The sequence below is a fragment of the Podarcis raffonei genome, chromosome 10 (genome assembly GCF_027172205.1).
Source record: "Podarcis raffonei isolate rPodRaf1 chromosome 10, rPodRaf1.pri, whole genome shotgun sequence".
Taxonomy (NCBI): Eukaryota; Metazoa; Chordata; class Lepidosauria; order Squamata; family Lacertidae; genus Podarcis; species Podarcis raffonei.
The window spans coordinates 75,351,379-75,371,718 of record NC_070611.1 but is presented as its reverse complement, the minus strand read 5'-3'; the positions used below and the strand labels follow the sequence as shown (position 1 = coordinate 75,371,718).

The 20,340-nt window shown below is 49.7% G+C and overlaps 1 protein-coding gene across 11 annotated transcripts in view; it reads right to left on the bottom strand.

Moving 5' to 3' along the window:
• Positions 1-20,340, bottom strand: part of SHANK3 (SH3 and multiple ankyrin repeat domains 3) — a 446,567-nt gene that overhangs the window by 282,467 nt on the left and 143,760 nt on the right. Inside the window, exon 1 of one of the 11 annotated variants that reach the window (XM_053406557.1) lies at positions 15,706-15,973. The exons of the other annotated variants lie outside the window; for them this stretch is intronic. Within the exon in view, the coding sequence (XP_053262532.1) occupies positions 15,706-15,792 (87 nt within the window). The 5' untranslated portion in view covers positions 15,793-15,973. Of the gene's footprint in view, positions 1-15,705; positions 15,974-20,340 lie in introns of those variants that run through there. 11 annotated transcript variants of the gene reach the window in all.

The window sequence follows — 20,340 nt, the reverse complement described above, 5'->3', positions numbered from 1 at the left end:
CCTTCAGATGTCTTCTAAAAGTCTGGTGGTTGTTTTCCTCTTTGACATCTGGTGGGAGGGCGTTGCACATGGCGGGCGCCACCACCAGGAAGGCCCTCTGCCTGGTTCCCTGTAACTTCACTTCTCGCAGGGAGGGAAGTGCCAAAAGGCCCTCGGAGCTGGACCTCAGTGTCCGGGCTGAACAATGGGGGTGGAGACGCTCCTTCAGGTATACTGGACCGAGGCCGTTTAGGGCTTTAAAAGTCAGCACCAACACTTTGAATTGTGCTCGGAAACATACTGGGAGCCAGTGTAGGTCTTTCAAGACTGGTGCTATATGGTCTCGGCGGCCGCTCCCAGTCACCAGTCTAGCTGCCGCATTCTGGATTAGTTGTAGTTTCTGAGTCACCTTCAAAGGTAGCCCCACGTAGAGCGCATTGCAGGAGTCCAAGCGGGAGATAAACAGAGCATGCACCAATCTGGCAAGACAGTCTGTAGGCAGGGAGGGTCTCAGTCGGCATACCCGATGGAGCTGGTAGACAGCTGCCCTGGACACAGAATTGACCTGCGCCTCCATGGACAGCTGTGAGTCCAGAATGACTCCCAGGCTGCACACCTGGTCCTTCAGGGACACAGTTACCCCATTCAGGACCAGGGAGTCCTCCACAACTTGACCACAATGAGAAGAGGGCATTGGACTGGGTGGGCCTTTGGCCTGATCTAGCCGGGGGCTGCTTATGGGTGCCATCCACAAAGGCCCACAGACAAAGGCCCACTGTGGTGGTTTCCTCCTAGGGTGGGTCATAAGGAAAGGGTTAAAATAGGTGTGATGTGATTGGCTAGTAAGAATGCAAGGGGGGGAATAAAAGTTAGAGTGGGAGGTTTTGAAAGTGAGTTGAGTTGGAGTTGAGGTTTGGGAGTTGAAGAAGGAAGAGGGAGGGATAGGCAGTGGGTGGGTAGAGTTGTATTGTAAGAGAGTGAGAGGAATTGTTAGGTGGAGTCAGATAGATAGTTGGGAATAATCAGTTTGAAGTTGTTAGGAACTAAGATTAAGAAACTGTGAAGAAAAACTAACTGAAACCATAAGTCCAGTTACAGATAGGTAGCCGTGTTGGTCTGCCATAGTCAAAACAAAAAATTTTTTTTCCTTCCAGTAGCACCTTAAAGACCAACTAAGTTAGTTCTTGGTATGAGCTTTCGTGTGCATGCACACTTCTTCAGATACACTGGAAAGAATCTGAAGAAGTGTGCATGCACACGAAAGCTCATACCAAGAACTAACTTAGTTGGTCTTTAAGGTGCTACTGGAAGGAAAAAAATTTTTTTGTTTTGAAACCATAAGCTTGTTCCTGCATTTAAAAATGAACTTGATTATTTGTTTATGTTAACAACTGTCTGGACTCCGTGTCCCCCCGTGAGAAACTGGATGGTGGCAGCGGAAAAGGCAATCACAGTGGTGGCACAGGGTCAATAGACCGTCAAACGTCCGGGGGCCCTGTGTGATTGCCACACCCACCAAAGGCAGAAACTTTCTTAAACTTTTCTTAAAGTATCACATATGCTATTGTGCTGCAGTGCTTAAGAGTGTCAGATTAGGAGCTGGGAGAGACGAGGGTTCAAAGCCACACTCAGATTTTAAGGGGCAGTCACTGCCTCTCAACCTAAACCGCCTTACAAGGTTGTTGCGAGGAGCAGGGAGAACCACGGATGTTGCCTCGGCCCACTTGAAGGAAGAGGCAGGATAGAAACGGAACAAGAGACAAATAGATGCTAACTTCACAATATGCACAGTGGTTTTATGACAACGTCGCTTTGCTTTCCAACATGTGGTGGCCTGCCGCTTGCCCACTTGCCCGCCAGCTCTCAGCCAGAGAGACCCACCGAGGGAATATCCCAGAGGCTAAGTCATGAGCCGACACACTAAAAAGTTATTAATTTATTATTATGCATTTTGCTGAGGAGTTGTGGATTTTCATTAAAGTTGCTGGTGCTGGAAAAAAAATCCAACTGCTTCTGATATTCTAATGCAGCTCACCACTAATTTTACATATAAATATGCATCTATAATTTATATGCGTTCCAAAGATATGCAATTGATATTTAATTAAATTTCCTTCTTCTCCTAATATTCTTTGTGATTACAAGGTATGCAATTATTTACTAAACCCTGAAGCCTTTTCCTCCCATCTCAGACCTGGCAGCAGAATCTGGCTGTTGCTGCAGAAAAAACCCCTCCCATACCCTCCAACATTTCTCTGATGAAAATAGGGACCTTCTGCACTACCTCAGGACGTTTCTCCCATGTCTGATCTCCCGCACCCACATACATCATTTGCACATATACGTCTGTCACCTTGAGCCAGTTACAACCTCAGCCTAGCCTACCTCGCAGGATTCTTGTCAAGAACAAATGTGTGAGGGAAGGGGTCGTGTGCGACACCTTCCACAGGTAAATGGAATACAATAAATTTCTACCTCTGAGCTGCTTGAAAAATTGCGAAAATCATCAGGAACATACCAGAGAGTAAATCCTATTAAACTCAGTGGGACTTACTTCTGAGTAAAACTGCTTAGGCTTGCAGGGTAAGGCTCCATTTCTAATAAAGGAATAAACACTCCACACCTTTTTCCTAAAAGCTGCTGGCTGCTAAAGCATTGCAATTAAAGAATTTAAAGTGGATTGCTTACATTTTCCTGCAAAATTATAAGAAGGGCTTTGTATGTCAGAGTCACCATTTCCTTCATTTTGTTACAGAAATGACGGGGTGGGGTCACACACCCAGCAAGTGACCAAGGGGGCAACAATAGACATCCACAGAGACAGTTGAGCAGGGGTAGGCAACCTAAGGCCCATGGGCCACAAGTGGCCCACAGGGGTCGTTTAACCGGCCCACAAGCCGCCCCTGAACTGAGCTGCCCGCTAAAGCAGTGCACCACAGCATGGGGACTCACTTCTGCGGTGCAGGAAGTTGAAAATCGTGTCTGCGCAGACGCCGGAAATCGCGGGTGTGCGCACTCATGCGTCCGTGCAATCCAGTCCCCAGAGAGATCTCCGCTGGAGTGAACTAGCCCAGGCGAGGTAAACCTTGCCAACCCCTGCAGTTGAGCAAGTCAGGTGTTCTGAAAGCCCATCTCCAGACAAGTCCTGAGGGCAAGGAGATGTCAAAAGTTTTATTGTTCTTCAGTGATGGGGACTTGAGAGGTGTTGGGAAAGGTGTCTGATAAAGGGACCTAATGTTGAACTTGTGTCACCCTTGTAGACCCCTCCCCATTTGTGACATGCTATCACCTTGCTGACAAAGGTCCGTATAGTCAAAACTATGGTTTTCCCAGTAGCGATGTATGGAAGTGAGAGCTGGACCATAAAGAAGGCTGATCGCCGAAGAATGGATGCTTTTGAATTATGGTGCTGGAGGAGACTCTTGAGAGTCCCATGGACTGCAAGAAGATCAAACTTATCCATTCTGAAGGAAATCAGCCCTGAGTGCTCACTGGAAGGACAGATCCTGAAGCTGAGGCTCCAAGACTTTGGCCAACTCATGAGAAGAGAAGACTCTTTGGAAAAGACCCTGATGCTGGGGAAGATGGAGGGCACAAGGAGAAGGGGACGACAGAGGACGAGATGGTTGGATACTGTTCTCGAAGCTACCAGCATGAGTTTGACCAAACTGCAGAAGGCAGTGGAAGACAGGAGGGCCTGGCGTGCTCTGGTCCAGGGGGTCACAAAGAGTCGGACACGACTAAATGACTCAACAACAAAGTGATGTAGTGATGATGTATCAATGATGCTGCTCAAAGTGTATTCTGGGGAAAAGAGGGAAGTTTTCAAAGAGGAGGTCACCCCATGCTTGGGGTTCTTGCTCCTGTGGGGACCTGTTGCACAACAATAAAGATCGTGGTCTACTGACCGCTGTTTTGCTCCAAATTACTTGGCTGGAACTTCCTTCTTTTACTGACCACATGGACCAGCGAAGGACTTGCACCCTGACAAGCTGGGCTGTTGAGTAGGAATTTTTTTCCTTAACAACTTGGTGCAGGGCTTTTATTTTCAGTATCAACATGACTCCTTTTTCGCCCCTCTGCACCTTCTGATTCCAGAAAGAACAGGTTGTGGAAAGCTGACCTTGAGGTCCACAGGGTCTGGATGCCTCCCCTCCAGGCCCCAGATCTGTGGGGAGGAATCACATTGAGCCAACATTGGGTGGACCTGGGAAGAGCAATCCTTCCCTTGCAAGTGGATCCCAATGGATCCACTATGGAATGAATGAAGCTTGAGCTTCAGGACCCCTAATCCCAGAGGGTCCCCAGACGTGGCTTTAGTCCACATGCTTAAAATTTTGGGGTCTACCAATTGGGAGATCGATTGGGCCAACTTTTTAGGGGACAGGCCCCTGCTACACCTCTGAAAAAAAGTGGCCTGTTTGTCTTTAGAGCGGCAACTTTAAGGAGAAAAGTTTGCAGGGATGGTAAGCTAAATTCTTCATGGGAGCAAACTCTTATCCGACATAATGCCTCGTTTCAATCATTATTTTAACCACATAATGTGTTTTATCATGTTCTATGTGATATTTTGTTTTCTTTTCCTGTAATGGCTTTGGTGTCACGAATAAAGAATATGTGTTTATTCCTTCCTTGTAGTTTTTACTGCAGATAAACATGGCTACTCTTCTGGAACATGCCTGCTGCTTTGCAAGATTCCCCTTTGATTATTTTTAAAGATGTTTTAAATGAGGGAGAAGAGAGAGATGGAGAAGCGCGAAAGCAGGGCAAGAGATGTTTTCCCTCCAATCCCGAATCGTGTAATCAGGAACTCTGCTTGCTTGTCGCACGGACACACACACAAACACACACGCACATCCCTTCGCACCAATCAATCTCAGGCCGATCAATCTGGCTCTGGGAACGCCTGCTGCTGCCCCTCTGCTCTCCCATCAGCCGTGGACATGAGGGCGATCTGTCAATAATACACTACATCTCTGCCTGGGGAGCTGACTCTCAGTTGCCACCGCTCTGGCCCTGTACACTTAGCAGAACCCGAGAATCCCTGACAATTGAGATGCCTTTCGCCTCCCCTACGGCCCCCAGCCGGCATGCAAGGATGGAGGGGAAGGGAGAGGCAGCCTCAAACTCTCGAGACACTCCGTATTAAAAAAATTCATAACAAACCAAAGGCAGCAGCACTGGAAATTCAGAGGGCAGACAAGCTTCGTCTGCAAAGCAGCTGCAGGCTTGTTTGATGGAAAGGGTGCAGTCCACAGAGCCATGTGGCTGGGGTGTGTGTCTGTGTGTGTCTGGGGAGAGAGGGGCAATTGAGGACAGGTGTGGCCTGGGGAGACTTCTGAGGGCCAAGTAGAGAGACCTGAACAGATATATCTGGCCCCCGAGCCTTGCTGCAGTTGCATCTACCGTTGTCCCAAAGGCTTTTGAACCTTCTAAAGGTAAAGAAGAAGAAGAAGAAGAAGAAGAAGAAGAAGAAGAAGAAGAAGAAGAAGAAGAAGAAGAAGAAGAAGAAGAAAAGGTAAAGGACTCCTGGATTGTTGAGTCCAATCAAAGGCGACTCTGGGGTGCGGCGCTCCTCTCACTTTCAGGCTGAGGGAGCCGGTGTTTGTCCACAGACAGCTTTCCGGGTCATGTAGCCAGCAGGACAAAACCACTTCTGGTGCAACGGAACACCGTGATGGAAACAAGAGCACAAGGAAACACCGTTTACCTTCCCACTGCAGTGGTACCAATTTATCTACTTGCACTGGCATGCTTTCGAACTGCTAGGTTGGCAGGAGCTGGGACAGAGCAACGGGAGCTCAGCTCATCATGGAGATTCGAACCGCCGACCTTCTGATCAGCAAGCCCAAGAGGCTCAGTGGTTTAGACCACATGTCCCTTCTACCCGTGAACCTTCTACCTTCAAGGCATGCACTCCCTGCATCAATTGATCTGCTAAGGAGACTCTAGTTTTCCAGGGTGTGAAATTGGGAAGAGATTTTGCTTCCCACAGTGTAGAACATCCATATGCCCCCAAGAGCCCCAGCCAGAATAGCTCTGAGGCTGGTGGGAACTGTGGTCCAGAGCATCTGAAGGGCACCTGATCAACAAAGGCAGGTGAGGTTGTCTGTTCCTTCTCGCCCCATGTTCATCCCACGTCAAGAAGAGGCGGCGCAGGACTTCAAACCAGTTCCAAAACCTGCCAAGTCCATTGACCAGAAGCAGAAGAGGACAAATGTACCGTGAGCAGTGAACGCTCTTTGAAACAACCTTCCATTCCCTGGAAAACAGAAGCCCTGCTGTTTTAGCTTTAAAAGCCTGGAAGCCAATCCAGGAATCCAAGCAAAGTCACTGCAGTTTGGCTTCTGCCTCTTGCGGGAGAAAGTTGGCCCATGCCAACTGTGCCCCCTGGTCCACTCTCTCTGACCAAGGGCCTCTTCCCTATTGATTGATGCCCTCAGGGTCACACTCTGACCACAATCCGATCCAGTCTTATGGGGCAAGAGTTAAAACACCAGCAGTCCTCGGCTCACTCCTCGCCAACCAGGGAAGGAGCGGAGGGCCAATTCCGTCCTTTGCTTGGCCTGGCAGGGCTCCACCGCTGAAGAGCTGGCTCATGAAATGTTCGGAGTACTAAAACAGCTTCTGGAAATTAATTTGCTTCCTGCTAGAGCCTCTGCAAAAGGGCAGCATGCAGAGAAAGGAGCCGTCAGCCTTTGGGGGCACAAGAGCTGCAGGCAGCCAAGGATTCAGGGACTCTGAAATTATTATTATTATTATTATTATTATTATTATTATTATTATTATTATTTTATTATGGCTTGCTTAAAAAATAAAAAACAAACTATAGAAATATTTGCTCAGACAAGTCTGGGAGAAGCATTAGAGCAGATATCATGCAAGCAAATATAAGTGGCATTCACCAAGAGTCACAGAATCATGGAATCGTAGAATTGGAAGAAACATCAAAGGACATCTAGTCCAACCCCCCTGCAATGCTGGAGTCGCATTCTAAAGAATCCTTGGCAGATGGCCATCCAACCTCTGCTTAAAAACCTCCAAGGAAGGAGAGCCCACCGTCTCCCGAGGTTGTCTGCTCTACTGTGGAATGGCTCTTACTGTCAGAAAGTTATTCCCACTGCTTAGTCAGAATCTCCTTCCTTGTCATTTGAAACCACTGGCTAAGGAGCCCTCTGGAGCAGCAGAAAACAAGGTTGGTCCACCTTCCATGGGAAAGCTATTTGAAGAATGCAAACACATCACCCCTCAGGTTTGGTCCAGACTTCCGCTTGTGTGGTTTTGCCTTTGCCTTGATGTTTCCCCCCTAAAAACCACTCTTTGGAGCTAAATTGGAACAAATGGCAATCTTCGGTGGTCCAGTTCAGTGCTAAACCACTGGTTTTCCTGGGGCTGTGGATGAGTGGGGAGCAGAGCAAGCAATGTAGGTTTTAGCAGAAGTCAAACTGTAACAGCACAGTTACAGAAAGGTAGCCGTGTTGGTCTGCCATGGTCAAAACAAAAATTTTTTTTCCTCAGTAGCACCTTAAAGACCAACTAAGTTAGTTCTTGGCATGAGCTTTCGTGTGCATGCACACTGTATCTGAAGAAGTGTGCATGCACCCAAAAGCTCAAACCAAGAACTAACTTAGTTGGTCTTTAAGGTGCTACTGAAAGGAAAATTTTTTTTTGTTGTAACAGCACAGAAACAGCACCGATTCTGGGAGAAAAAGAAACTGTTGCCTTCTTGCATCTCTAAGCAGGATCGAGCTGTTAGTGACTAACTAACTTCCAGCATGTGTTACAAAAGTTGTCAGGAGTCCCAGTTAGAAGGCAACAGAGGCAAACGTACAAGCGGTTTGTTCCCCAGGGAAGGCAGCCCATTTATTTATTTTTCACAACTTTGCCCGTTTTCAAGGCACTTCTCTCTGATCGCGAGAAAGATGATGCCTCATAATGAGGGTGACCTCTCAGACAGCAGGAAGAAGACCAGGATAGAGATATGACTGCTTAATTGCAAAGCCCGTAAACAGCTTTCATTTAAGGAAAATGTTCAGAGGCTCACGCTGACACCAATTTGGCTCGGCTCTAAGGAGCGCTGATCTGCTGGAGAGATTTTCCCCAAGCGCCGGCGTCTGGAGTGTTGTTTCAAGGGCTGCATCATGCGCCAGCTTTTGCGGCACAGAAATAAACCTGATCTATGCGCTGTGTTCTGCCGGCGCCCCTTATAAAAACACACCCTTTCCCTTTTGGCCTGATGGCATCATCCTTGAGCCCCAGCTGGGACATCATTCCTCCTTGAGGGTGGGAAACTTGGCAAGGCTTTCAAAGGCCAGTCTTGGCTTTCCTTGGATGCTTCGGTTACACAATTCCGAAATTATGTCCCACAAACCTGTGAAAGGAGCAGCAGAGAGGAGCCGGGTCTCTGGTCAACAGAGAACCCCCTGGAGAAACCCCCTCCAGATGTTACCCCAACAGAGATCCTGTTTGTGTGTAACATTAGAGCTTTGCCTCTTGTGACCTTGTCAGCGTCCGGCGGGTCAAATGCTATTGAAACTGTGTCAGGAGCGAAGGAGGATCTTGGGCCAAAGCGAAAATCTGGAGAGCAGCAGCAAAATAAACAAGGCAGTCGTGCGGAATCCTTTTCTCGTGTTACTCCATATGGCAGCTCCAGATGAGCTGGAATCAAACCGTACATTCCATTCCACTGAAGCTGACAGCAAGCTGCTCGATGAAGTCTCTGAGAGATTTCTGCAGTCTTGCAAGGAACAAACGAGGGAGCCGGGAAGAAAAGGAAACCGACGGACGGACCCAATTACCCTCTCGGCTGTGTCAGCGCTGTCACCTGTAGGGTGATACCTTGCCTTTGGTCGCAGGCCTTGCATAGCATGCTGCTGCACACATTATAGAAGCACACACACACATACACACACACACTGCCTGGTACAGTCAATGTGTATGGTCAATTATTGCCTCTTCTCATGACCTGAACTCCGCTTCCATTTGCAGGGAGAAGAGGTCCTAAGGCAGCCACTTGGAACTGTCAGGGGAGCCCTGGCCTGTCCCCTGAGAGTCCTTGTAAAATGGGAGCTGGCTGTGCCACTGATATCTCTTGGCATCAGTGAAGGATTCTATGGAGGGGTAACAGTAACAACAACAACAACAACAACAATTTATTATTTATTCCCCGCCCATCTGGTTGGGTTTCCCCAGCCACTCTGGGCGGCTCCCAGCAAAATATTAAAAACACAATAAAACATCAAACATTAAAAATTTCCCTGAACAGGGCTGCCTTCAGGTGTCTTCTAAAAGTCAGATAGATGTTTATTTCCTTGACATCTGACAGGAGGGCGTTCTACAGGGTGGGCGCCACCACTGAGAAGGCCCTCTGCCTGGTTCCCTGTAACTTCACTTCTCGCAGGGAGGGAACTGCCAGAAGGCCCTCGGAGCTGGATCTCAAAGTCTGGGCTGAATGATGGGGGTGGAGACGCTCCTTCAGGTCTACTGGGCCAAGGCCGTTTAGGGCTTTAAAGGTCAGCGCCAACACTTTGAATTGTGCTTGGAAACGTACTGGGAGCCAGTGTAGGTCTTTCAAGACCAGTGTTATGTGGTCTCGACGGCCGCTCCCAGTCACCAGTCTAGCTGCCGCATTCTGGATTAGTTGTAGTTTCCGGGTCACCTTCAAAGGTAGCCCCACATAGAGCGCACTGCAGTAGTCCAAGCGGGAGATAACCAGAGCATGCACCACTCTGGCGAGACAGTCCGTGGGCAGGTAGGGTCTCATCCTGCGTACCAGATGAAGCTGGTAAACAGCTGCCCTGGACACAGAATTCACCTGCGCCTCCATGGACAGCTGTGAGTCCAGAATGACTCCCAGGCGGCTGCGCACCTGGTCCTTCAGGGGCACAGTTACCCCACTCAGGACCAGGGAGTCCTCCACACCAGCCCGCCCCCTGTCCCCCAAAACAGTACTTCTATCTTGTCAGGATTTAGCCTCAATCTGTTAGCCAGCATCCATCCTCTAACCGCCTCCAGGCACTCACACAAGACCTTCACTGCCTTCACTGGTTCTGATTTAAGAGATGTAGAGCTGGGTAGGGAGCCATTCTGTAGACATTCTGTAAAAGGTAAAGGTAAAGGACGCTGTTTACCTTCCCACCGGAGCTCTACCTATTTATCTACTTGCACTTTGACGTGCTTTCGAACTGCTAGGTTGGCAGGAGCAGGGACCATTGCGGGGATTCGAACTGCCGACCTTCTGATCAGCAAGTCCTAGGCTCTGTGGTTTAACCCACAGTGCCACCCACAACATTCTGTAGCCACTCCCATTTCCTCCAACTGCTCTCCTCCTCCTCCACAGTCCAATTCTGTTCACACCAGAATAATGCGTAGTGGCCCCCCTGTTTTGGAACACCCTCCCCAAAGAGGCTCCTCTGGCTGGCTTTTAGTTTCAGCAGCAAATGAGAGTGCGGTTTCCTTGGCTCCCATTCTCCAGTCCGTGTTTATAGGGATGCCACTGGGAAGTGGGTTTTAGACGTTTCATTTGAGCGAAGTGTGCTTTTTATGCCATGATTGCTAGCCTCTATTGTTCATCGTTTTGCATATTTCATGTGCAATGCTTCATGTATTTTCCTTTAACCAGAGAGAGAGAGACTTATGAATTTATAAACTCAGCAAGCAAGCAATCAGGTTTCATGGGGGTTCATGGAAGTGTAACCAATGGCATTCTGTCCTGCATGACTAACTTAGACACCCTCCAGCTTCTCCGCCCAACTTGGTCTAAATAAAGCCAAGGGATGAGAACCTGTTGCCAACTGTATGATGGGGTCTGCCTGATGCACGCGGTTTAGGGATCAAATGCCTGAGTTAACTGGATGGCAGTGAGAAACACCAGGGCTATGTCAAAGGGTGTGTTAGAAATCAAAATATTTTTGGGCAAGGGACTTTGGGCACAATATACAATTTTCAGGATGGGAAAAATTATGGTCATTTGCAGCGTGTTATACAGTGGACGCTTGGGTTGTGAACATGATCTGTGTGCATGCGCGTGTTGCGACTTGATGCTTCTGCACATGCGCAAAGCGTAATTTAGCACTTCTGCGCATGTGCAACCACCGAAACCTGGAAGTAACCCATTCTGGTACTTCTGGGTTTTGGCGGTCCGTAACCCAAAAAAACGCAACCTGAAGCATCTGTAACCTGAGGTATGACTGTACATTAAAAGGGCTGATTTCCTTCAGAATGGAGAGGTTTGATCTTCTTGCAGTCCATGGGACTCTCAAGAGCCTCCTCCAGCTCCATAATTCAAAAGCATCAATTCTTCGGCGATCAGCCTTCTTGATGGTCCAGCTCTCACTTCCATACATCACTACTGGGAAAACCATAGCTTGAACTATACAGACCTTTGTTGGCAAGGTGATGTCTCTGCTTTTTAAGATGCTGTCTAGGTTTGTCATTGCTTTTCTCCCAAGAAGCAGGCGTCTTTTAATTTCATGAAAGGTGGAATGAAATAAGGAAGGAAGGAAGGAAGGAAGGAAGGAAGGAAGGAAGGAAGGAAGGAAATCATTGACTGGACAAGTCTTCAATTGAGTGCCCATTGACACTTCACTTGACCGCCCACACGCTTGCTTCCAATCAGGATTTTATGGGAAACACTCCTGCCTTCCCATAAAATCCCAGCACCACAACCCTCTGAAGGCAGAGCTGGCTCATCAGGGCTGCGTCGCCGCTAAGAGTTTGCATCCCACCTTCCTGCCTCTTTCTTTTAAAAAAAGTTTCTTTCCTTTCCTTACCTGGCTTTGCCTGATGTTCTGTATTTCACGGATTTCCCAGTTTCATCAATGCACCCTCCTCCAACCGCTGCATCCCTGCCCTTTTGTCTTTATTTCTCTCACCTCCCTCTCAATCTTATATTTTGCTTACGGCGTTTGACGCGTTAGTGGCGTTACCTGCCATTATTTTGCAATCTCCCCTGCACCTTAGTCTCCCTGCAATTCCACTGGCTGTACTGTTGGCGATTTAGTGCCTTGGAATACGGACATCTGTTTCGGTCCGTCCTGGATTCTGGTTTAACCCTTGCACTGCCTCAACTGACTTCTTAAAAACAGGCTTGCTGGGTCAAAAAGGGCCGCCTTGCCCATAAACAGCTGGCCAGGTTCCTCCAGACACACACAGAGAAAGAAAGAGAGAGACTGAGGAGGGCACAAGGACAACCAAGTGTCACCTCCAGTGTTTGCCCTCAGCATCTGATAGTCAGAGGCAGAATCAGAATCATAGAGTTGGAAGGGACCCCTGAGGGTCATTCAGTCCGACCCCCTGCACTGCAGGAATCTCAGCTAAAGCATCCATGACAGATGGCTACCCAATCTCTGCTTAATAATAACAATAATAATAATTTATTTTATCCCGCCCTCCCCAGCTGAAGCTCAGAGCGGCTAACAACAATAAAAGTAACGCAGCGTTCTAAAATCAATTCATTCTAAAATCAATTCAGAATCAAATCAATGGCAACCATTGGACTAGAGTTCTATGAGGATTACCGAAGGAGGCGGTCAGACTGTGCCTTGGCCAAAGGCCTGGTGGAACAGCTCCGTCTTGCAGGCCCTGCGGAAAGATGTCGAATCCCGCAGGGCCCTAGTCTCTTGTGACAGAGCGTTCCACCAGATCGGGGCCACAGCTGAAAAAGCCCTGGCTCTGGTCGAGGCCAGCCTAACCTCCCTGTGGCCTGGGATCTCCAAGATGTTTTTGTTTGAAGACCGTAGGGTACTCCATGGGACATACCAGGAGAGGCGGTCCCGTAGGTACAAGGGTCCTAGGCCGTATAAAAAACCCCTTCCCTTTACTAATATTGGTTGTCCTTTTTTTTGTGGCTACCACAATTGCATCCATTCACGTTAGGAAGAAGCAATGTGAAGGGTTGGTAGTTTGGTACTAGGCAGGCCGAGGAACGCTCACAGTAAAAAAACTCCGGTGAAATACGCAGCGGTAAAGACAAGAAGCCGGCGAGTGGGAGACCCCCAGTGCAGCAGAAACAGGAGCAGAGCCTGCAATGAGGAGGGAAATAGCAAACCTCATCCATGAAGGCTGCCCCTTATTGCTCTTTCACAAGAATGGAGGCCTAATAGTTCGTGAACGCTGAAGGCGCCATGCCAGAATTACCGATCGCTCCCATCACAACCTGGGATTTATCTCCGGGCTTCGAGGAAAGAGTTATGAGCGGGTCAGCTGAACGCCAGGGAAATGGTCTGTGCTCCGCTGCAGCTCGGCTGGTGAGAAGCAAGGTGAGAGAAGCCTTGCCGTGTCTTTCGTTCCCACAGCTGCAGCAGAGCTTGCCTGAAAACCAGGATCCCCAGCTCAACCACACATCATCTTGGTTGCCCTCCTTTGCACACCTTCCAGCTTGTCAACAGCCTTCTCAAATTGTGGTGCACAGAATTGGTACTATGACTTCCCTTGATCTGGAATTGATGCAGCCTAGAATAGCATCCGCCTTTTTTGCTGCTGCATCACAGTGTTGGCTCATGTTAAGTTTGTAGTCCACCAAGACCCCTAGATCCTTTCCACATGTACTACTGGCAAACCAGATGTCCTCCATCCTATATTTGTGCATCTGGTTCTTCCTGCCTAAGCAAAGAACCTGACGTTTGATTTCTCCCTATTGAAAACCATTTTGTGCCCAGTCCTCCAATCTGTTGCCGGTCATCTTGAATTCTGATTCTGTCTTCTGCGGCATTAGCTGCCCCTCCCAGTTTGGTGCCACCTGCAAATTTGCTGAGCATCCCCTCAATTCCTTCATCCAAGAATGAATATGGCAATTTGTGAAAAGGTGGCATCAACGCCTCAGCGGAGGAGGAAATAACAGCACTGAGTACATGGTGAGGCTCAGGGTGGGGCAGAAGGTGAACAGGCTTTTCAGGGCCCCCTCCTTCTTCCTTGCACAGATAAACTCTATTTTGGCACTCAGAATTCAGACGGACACATTTTGACACAGCTACAAATCATTTGGTGCATTAAGGGTTAGTAAGCAATTGGCCAGGCTGACTCTTGTGTTCCTGGCCCCCACCCAGGGGTGCTGAGACCCTCAGGGCACCTCTCAGGCCTTCTCTGGGCTCCAGGTAACTGTGGCAGGCTGGCCCAGATCGCATCTCATTTGCACGAAACTGCTTGGCGTCAGCAGACAACTCTGTTAAGTGTGCTTGGAGGGGCGGCTGCCAAAGTCGGAATATGGAGTTAATAGTCAAGAATGTGCTGGTAGATGAAAGGAGGGGCTGGAATGGGGGGTGGAGATGTTGTGGGGGTGTTTGGCTCACAGCTGCCCAGCTGGTGGCCCTTGGCGAAGCAGCCCATTATCCTCCATTAGGAAGGAATTGTAAGGAAAATCAACAGCCTCCAGAAAAGGGCAGGGCGGGGGGATCCAGCTCATTACAAAAAGGAAAGAGGGAGGGAGAGAAACAGAGGAAGGAAGGAAAGAAGGAGTGCATGTAGCAGAGGCTCCTTTTCTCTCCCCCAAACTGCAATGGAAGGGAGGAAATGAGATGTTCTTCTTGCAGGGAACTGACTCCAACTGCCCTTCAGGAATTATCACCAGCTGGCAAGGCAGGAAAGTCCAGGACAGGGACAGGATCTGTGTGTGCGGAAGGGAAGCTGCAGGTGGGCTGAAGCCCACCACCACCGGTGCAGCCCCTGCCCACAGGTGTCCAAGGACAAGCCCCCCCCCAATCCAGCCCGCCTGCTGTCACGGAGGAAGCTTGAGGTTAAACAGCAAGCAAGTAGGTGCATCTCATCTGTTTGCCACCACGAGCTGTCAGATAATCAATTCCCTGACGCACAATGAAAAAGAAAGAAAAACCCAGAGAGAGGGAGAGAGAGAGAGAGAGAGAGAGAGAGAGAGAGGTGTCTTTAGCTGCCACCCCAGCAGGGAAATCTCAAAGGAGGAGGGGGGGAGCCTCTATTCTGGGTGGAGAAACCCAGTCTGGCCTCAGGATTGGGGACAGAGCCCCTCGCAGACCACCACCCCAGATTGACTCCTGCGCCAGCGCACCAAGGATCCGCACAGGTTCCGAGGTGTCATCTCCATGGGCTGAGACTCCAGGATAAGATGCAGGTTCGTATCCTGCCCCCTCCCCCTGCTCCCCCCTCCACTGCACCCCCCAGTGTGAAGCAGACAGTGTTGAACAATGAAATACCCATGAAATAGTAAGAGGCCGCAAGGCCATGCTGGAGAATGAGGCTAAAAGTCTGCTTCCCGCCCCCCACAGGCTTTGCTCAAAACAGGAGCGATCGGGCCTTGCAGCACGGAATCACAGAACTAGAGAGTTGGAAGGGACCCCCAGGTCCCCTCGTCCAGCCCCCGGAGCCTGAGGACATTTCAGAGCGGCTGCAGAGAACAATTTGCCGGCAAACTGGTGCCCTGAGGCTCCAATCCATGCATGCCCTGTGACTCTGCCACCCTTAACGGTGGCTGAGAACCAGCCTCTGTGCAGAAGTTAGCTTCATTTCCATCCTGCTAGCACCCTTCCACCCCCAGGGGCGAGAGAACAGTGCCCTAGTTATCAGCCAAGGGCAGAAATCCAGCTGGAGGGCAGCGGAGGGGCACAAATGGCCAACGCACGCCCACAGCAAGGCCACGTGTCAAAAGTGGAGGCCAGCCCAGGCAGCCTGGAGGAAGTCCCCATCCCTTTCCCCACCAACGGAGTGGCAGTGAGGAAGGTGAAACCCAGAGTGTGTGGCTAAGTGAGGGTGGGGTACCTTGCTTTTGGCTCTGGACCTGCCACGCCTCGGCTTTTGCTCCTGGTCTCCCCGCGGGGTCGGTTTCCTTCCCAGAGAGGCGCCCATCTTCCTCCCCACGGTGCTGACTCTGTCCCTCGCTCATCTCCACACTGGCTTGAGGACAGGGCGTAGAGCTCACACCCGGACGGACACACACGCACACAAATGCTCACTGTCAGGCACACACACACACACATTCCACAACCTTCCCTCCGTCCAAGCAAAACAGCAGCGGCTGTGCTGAGGGGATGCACCATGGCCAGCTTTGCAAATGACCCTTCTGCAAGCCCCTCACTGCTGCTGCTGTTGCAGGAGACGTTTGCGTCTTTCCTCCCTTCCTGCCTCCCCCCTCGCCCGGCCAGACCTCTGCCTCTCTCTCCTCTCTCAGGCCAGCTGTCCCGAACGGCCCCTCTGGTGCTGCCTGACCCAGAAGGAAGGGGGCAACTGCCAACCACCTGCCATCAGCTCCAAAGGCTGAAACTCAACACCATGTGAGGTTCCAGAGGACAGAGAGCCCAGAAAAGGATGGGCTGGGGCTGGGGGGGGTGTGGAGACAATGCCCTCCCTCTCATTTAGTCATTTGTTTATTTTTTAAAAAATGCTGTCCTGCTTTTCCTCCAAAGCAGCCAACGACAAGACATTCAGATCAATAAAACAGTGTCATGAAAGAGGCAGCCACAGCAGGATCGATATCATCCCAGCAGCAGAACGCGCTTCTTTGCCGGTTTGCTTCATTTGTCCCTGCCTCTACTCCGAGGAGCTCAAGGTGGCCCACAGAGTCACCTCGTCACAACGACCCTGCGAAGTAGGCTGGGTTAAGAGAGCGGCTAGCCCAAGGGACCTCTGGGACGCAGGCAGGATGGGGCTCTGTGGTGCTAGACTTGAGCTGCCGCACTGCCGTATATCAGACATCAACCTCCCTCAAAGAGCTTCAATGCTTTAACCAACTGGGGAAATACACTGTTACACACCACCAGAAATCTGTGCCACTCGTATTGTATTTTTATGTTGTGGTGTGCCCTGAGATCTGCACGTGAAGTTCTGGAAAAATATACAGTCGTACCTTGGTTCTCAAACAGAATGCGTTCCAGGACCATTTGACTCCCAGAACCGTTTGAAAACCAAGGCGCAGCTTCTGATTGGCTGCGGGAGCGTCCTGCAGCCAATCGGAAGCCACACTGGACATTCAGCTTCTGAAAACCAGAACACTCACTTCTGGGTTTCCATCGTTCGGGAGCCGATTTGTTCAGGAGTCAAGGTGTTTGAGATCCAAGGTATGACTGTAATGAAATGGTATATAATGAGATCTTATTTAATCCCAGTACCAGAAGATTAACTAAGCAAGCCATATAATAGGGCTCTAAAGTGAGTAATACAGCCTAGCAGGGCTTCCCAAACTGGTCTCCAGCTGCTTTTGGATAATAATAATAATAATAATAATAATAATAATAATAATAATAATAATATATCTATACTCCACCCATCTGGGTGGCTTCCAACAAAATATTAAAATACAATAATCTATCAAACATTAAAAGCTTCCCTAAACAGGGCTGCCTTCAGATGTCTTCTAAAAGACCACAGTTCCCATCATTCCTAGCTGGCAGGACCAATAAATATAAATTTAATAAATAATGATAATAAATAATAAATCATATGTAGTTTTTTTATTCAGCATTTGAGAGTGGGAAAAGTGGCAGGGGAAATTTAAAAAGAGCTCAGACATGGACCTGTGTGGGCCTGGGTCTAGAAACTGTGCGGCAAAACTTAAGTGTGGCTGAGCCCTAAGATGGACCTATGTCCTCTGTCACAGGCAAGTCTCTGGGGGACAGCATTGCCTGGATTCTCGCTGTCAGGCTTTCCTTATGGAAGGGAACAGAAGCTCCTGGAAAGATCAGGCCTTTGCTAGACATCATTGCCCAGCCTCAAGCAGAACCACGGTGAGAAACTGTTTCAAAACCCAATTGAAAACCCCTCCTGAAAAGAGCAGCAAGGTCTGCTCCATTCAGCATATCCATGGACAGGTCACAATCCAGACACTGGCTCACATCGCTGCCACATGACGCTCCCCATTCCGTGAGACATTCTTCAGAGATTTCTGCACCTTTAGCCATCACAAAAGTGTAAAGGTAAAGGTAAAGGGACCCCTGACCATTAGGCGTCTTGGTTGACCACAAACTTGACATGAGCCAACAGTGTGATGTGGCAGCTAAAAAAGCCAATGCAATTCTGGGCTGCATCAATAGGAGTATAGCATCTAGATCAAGGGAAGTAATAGTGCCACTGTATTCTGCTCTGGTCAGACCTCACCTGGAGTACTGTGTCCAGTTCTGGGCACCACAGTTCAAGAAGGACACTGACAAACTGGAACGTGTCCAGAGGAGGGCAACCAAAATGGTCAAAGGTCTGGAAATGATGCCTTATGAGGAACGGCTAAGGGAGCTGGGCATGTTTAGCCTGGAGGAGGTTAAGGGGTGATATGATAGCCATGTTCAAATATATAAAAGGATGTCACATAGAGGAGGGAGAAAGGTTGTTTTCTGCTGCTCCAGAGAAGCAGACATGGAGCAATGGATCCAAACTGCAGGAAAGAAGATTCCACCTAAACATTAGGAAGAACTTCCTGACAGTAAGAGCTGTTCGACAGTGGAATTTGCTGCCAAGGAGTGTGGTGGAGTCTCCTTCTTTGGAGGTCTTTAAGCAGAGGCTTGACAACCATATGTCAGGAGTGCTCTGATGGTGTTTCCTGCTTGGCAGGGGGTTGGACTCGATGGCCCTTGTGGTCTCTTCCAACTCTAGGATTCTATGATTCTATGATTCCAGGTCCAATCGTGGCCGACTCTGGGGTTGCGGCGCTCATCTCACTGGCTGAGGGAGCCAGTGTACAGCTTCCGGGTCATGTAGCCAGCATGACTAAGCCGCTTCGGGCGAACCAGAGCAACACACAGAAACGCCGTTTACCTTCCCGCTGGAGCGGGACCTATTTATCTACTTGCACTTTGGTGTGCTTTCGAACTGCTAGATTGGCAGGAGCAGGGACCGAGCAACGGGAGCTCACCCCGTTATGGGGATTTGAACCGCCGACCTTCTGATCATCAAGCCCTAGGCTCTGCAATTGAACCCACAGCGCCACCCGCACAGCCTGCTTAAAAGGAGAGCTGGGTTTCCTTGTGCAGAATTGCAGCAGTGGAAATCAAAGTGTGCTCCTAAAAGCACCTCCAGGGATCGCAAGCCTTCAAAAAAACCCCACAATTCTGTGATGATTTTACTAACAACATTTCCTTAATTATAGAGGGTATCAAGCTATCTCCTCTGACTCATGATGAGAAGTTCAAAATGGCTCACACTGGCCTAGAGGTAATTAACTCTGCAGAAGATTTGTATCCGCACCAAGATAACGCTCATTGAACGGAACGGAGTCTCAAAGTATTCTGAACTGCACAGAAGCCGTCCACAGACCAAGTCAATATTTGCGGCTGCTTACCAAGTGCCACTTTGCAATCATTTTCTGAAGGCTGCTTTCGTTGCCAAAAGGGCACAGATGAAAACTGCTATCTTAACCCAATCAGAGGGAATTGCAGGGGGCGGAGGGGGGAGCACACTGCCAACCGCACGGAGCAAAGACAGCTCCTTGCAAAATAAAATAAAGGCTGCTCTGCGATATTGCTCATGCACACACAAAAAGACCGACGAGGAAGGGTGGCAAGAGGCTCCGCTGGCCAACTCTTCAAAATTCCGAAGGCTGGTATTTGTACATCTGCAGGGCTTCTCCTGCCTTTTCCTCCAAGGAGCTCAGAGCACCAGACGTGAGCTGCTTCGGAGGCAGGAGAGAAACAAGCCAGCCTTCCCTTGGGATGAACATCACTCTGGTACTTCCTGGAGCTTCCTCAAGGTGAGGGCTCGCCATTGCTAGAGGCAGAAGGCCAGGCCAAATGTGCCCCTTTGGCCCGATTCTGCAAGGCTCTTTCTAACAAAACAAGATCGGGATTTAGTCCAGCAGGTCCTCAACCCTTGGAACGGACAAGGGACCAACCCAATCGGTTTGTGGCCTCGGCCACAAGGACAACAAGCTTCCTGCCAGGCTCTACAGCAGCAGACCCAACCTTTGGGTCCCCGGATGTTGTTGGACTACAACTCCCATCATCCCTGAGCTCTGGCCTTGCTAGCTAGGGATGATGGGAGTTGTAGTCCAAAAACATCTGGGGACCCACAGGTTGAGAACCGCTGGACTAGATGATCCCTGGGTGTCCCTTCCAAGTGCACTAGTCTATGATCTTGCCTGCTGGATGCCTCTGGGTGGGTTGGAGGGATCCATCTGGACATACAGGGCGGGGGGGGGCAGCGGGGAGAGATCATCATTTCTCTCCCTCTCCCAGCTTTCCATCTGCAGCCTTTCCCCCTCCGCCCAACAGCTGCTGTTTCCTAGATGGACTGAAACCTCAGAGGCCCTCTCCCCCTCCTTCTCCCTGCACAAGAGCGCCAGAAACCAGGCCGGCACCCCTGGAGCCGGCGGCCAAATTGAGCGGCCCTGCTGTGAGCAAAAGGGAGGGGTGCAGGCAGGAGGGGAGAAGGGGGAACGGGCATCATTTTATGACTTCAGCAGCTGAGGCATAC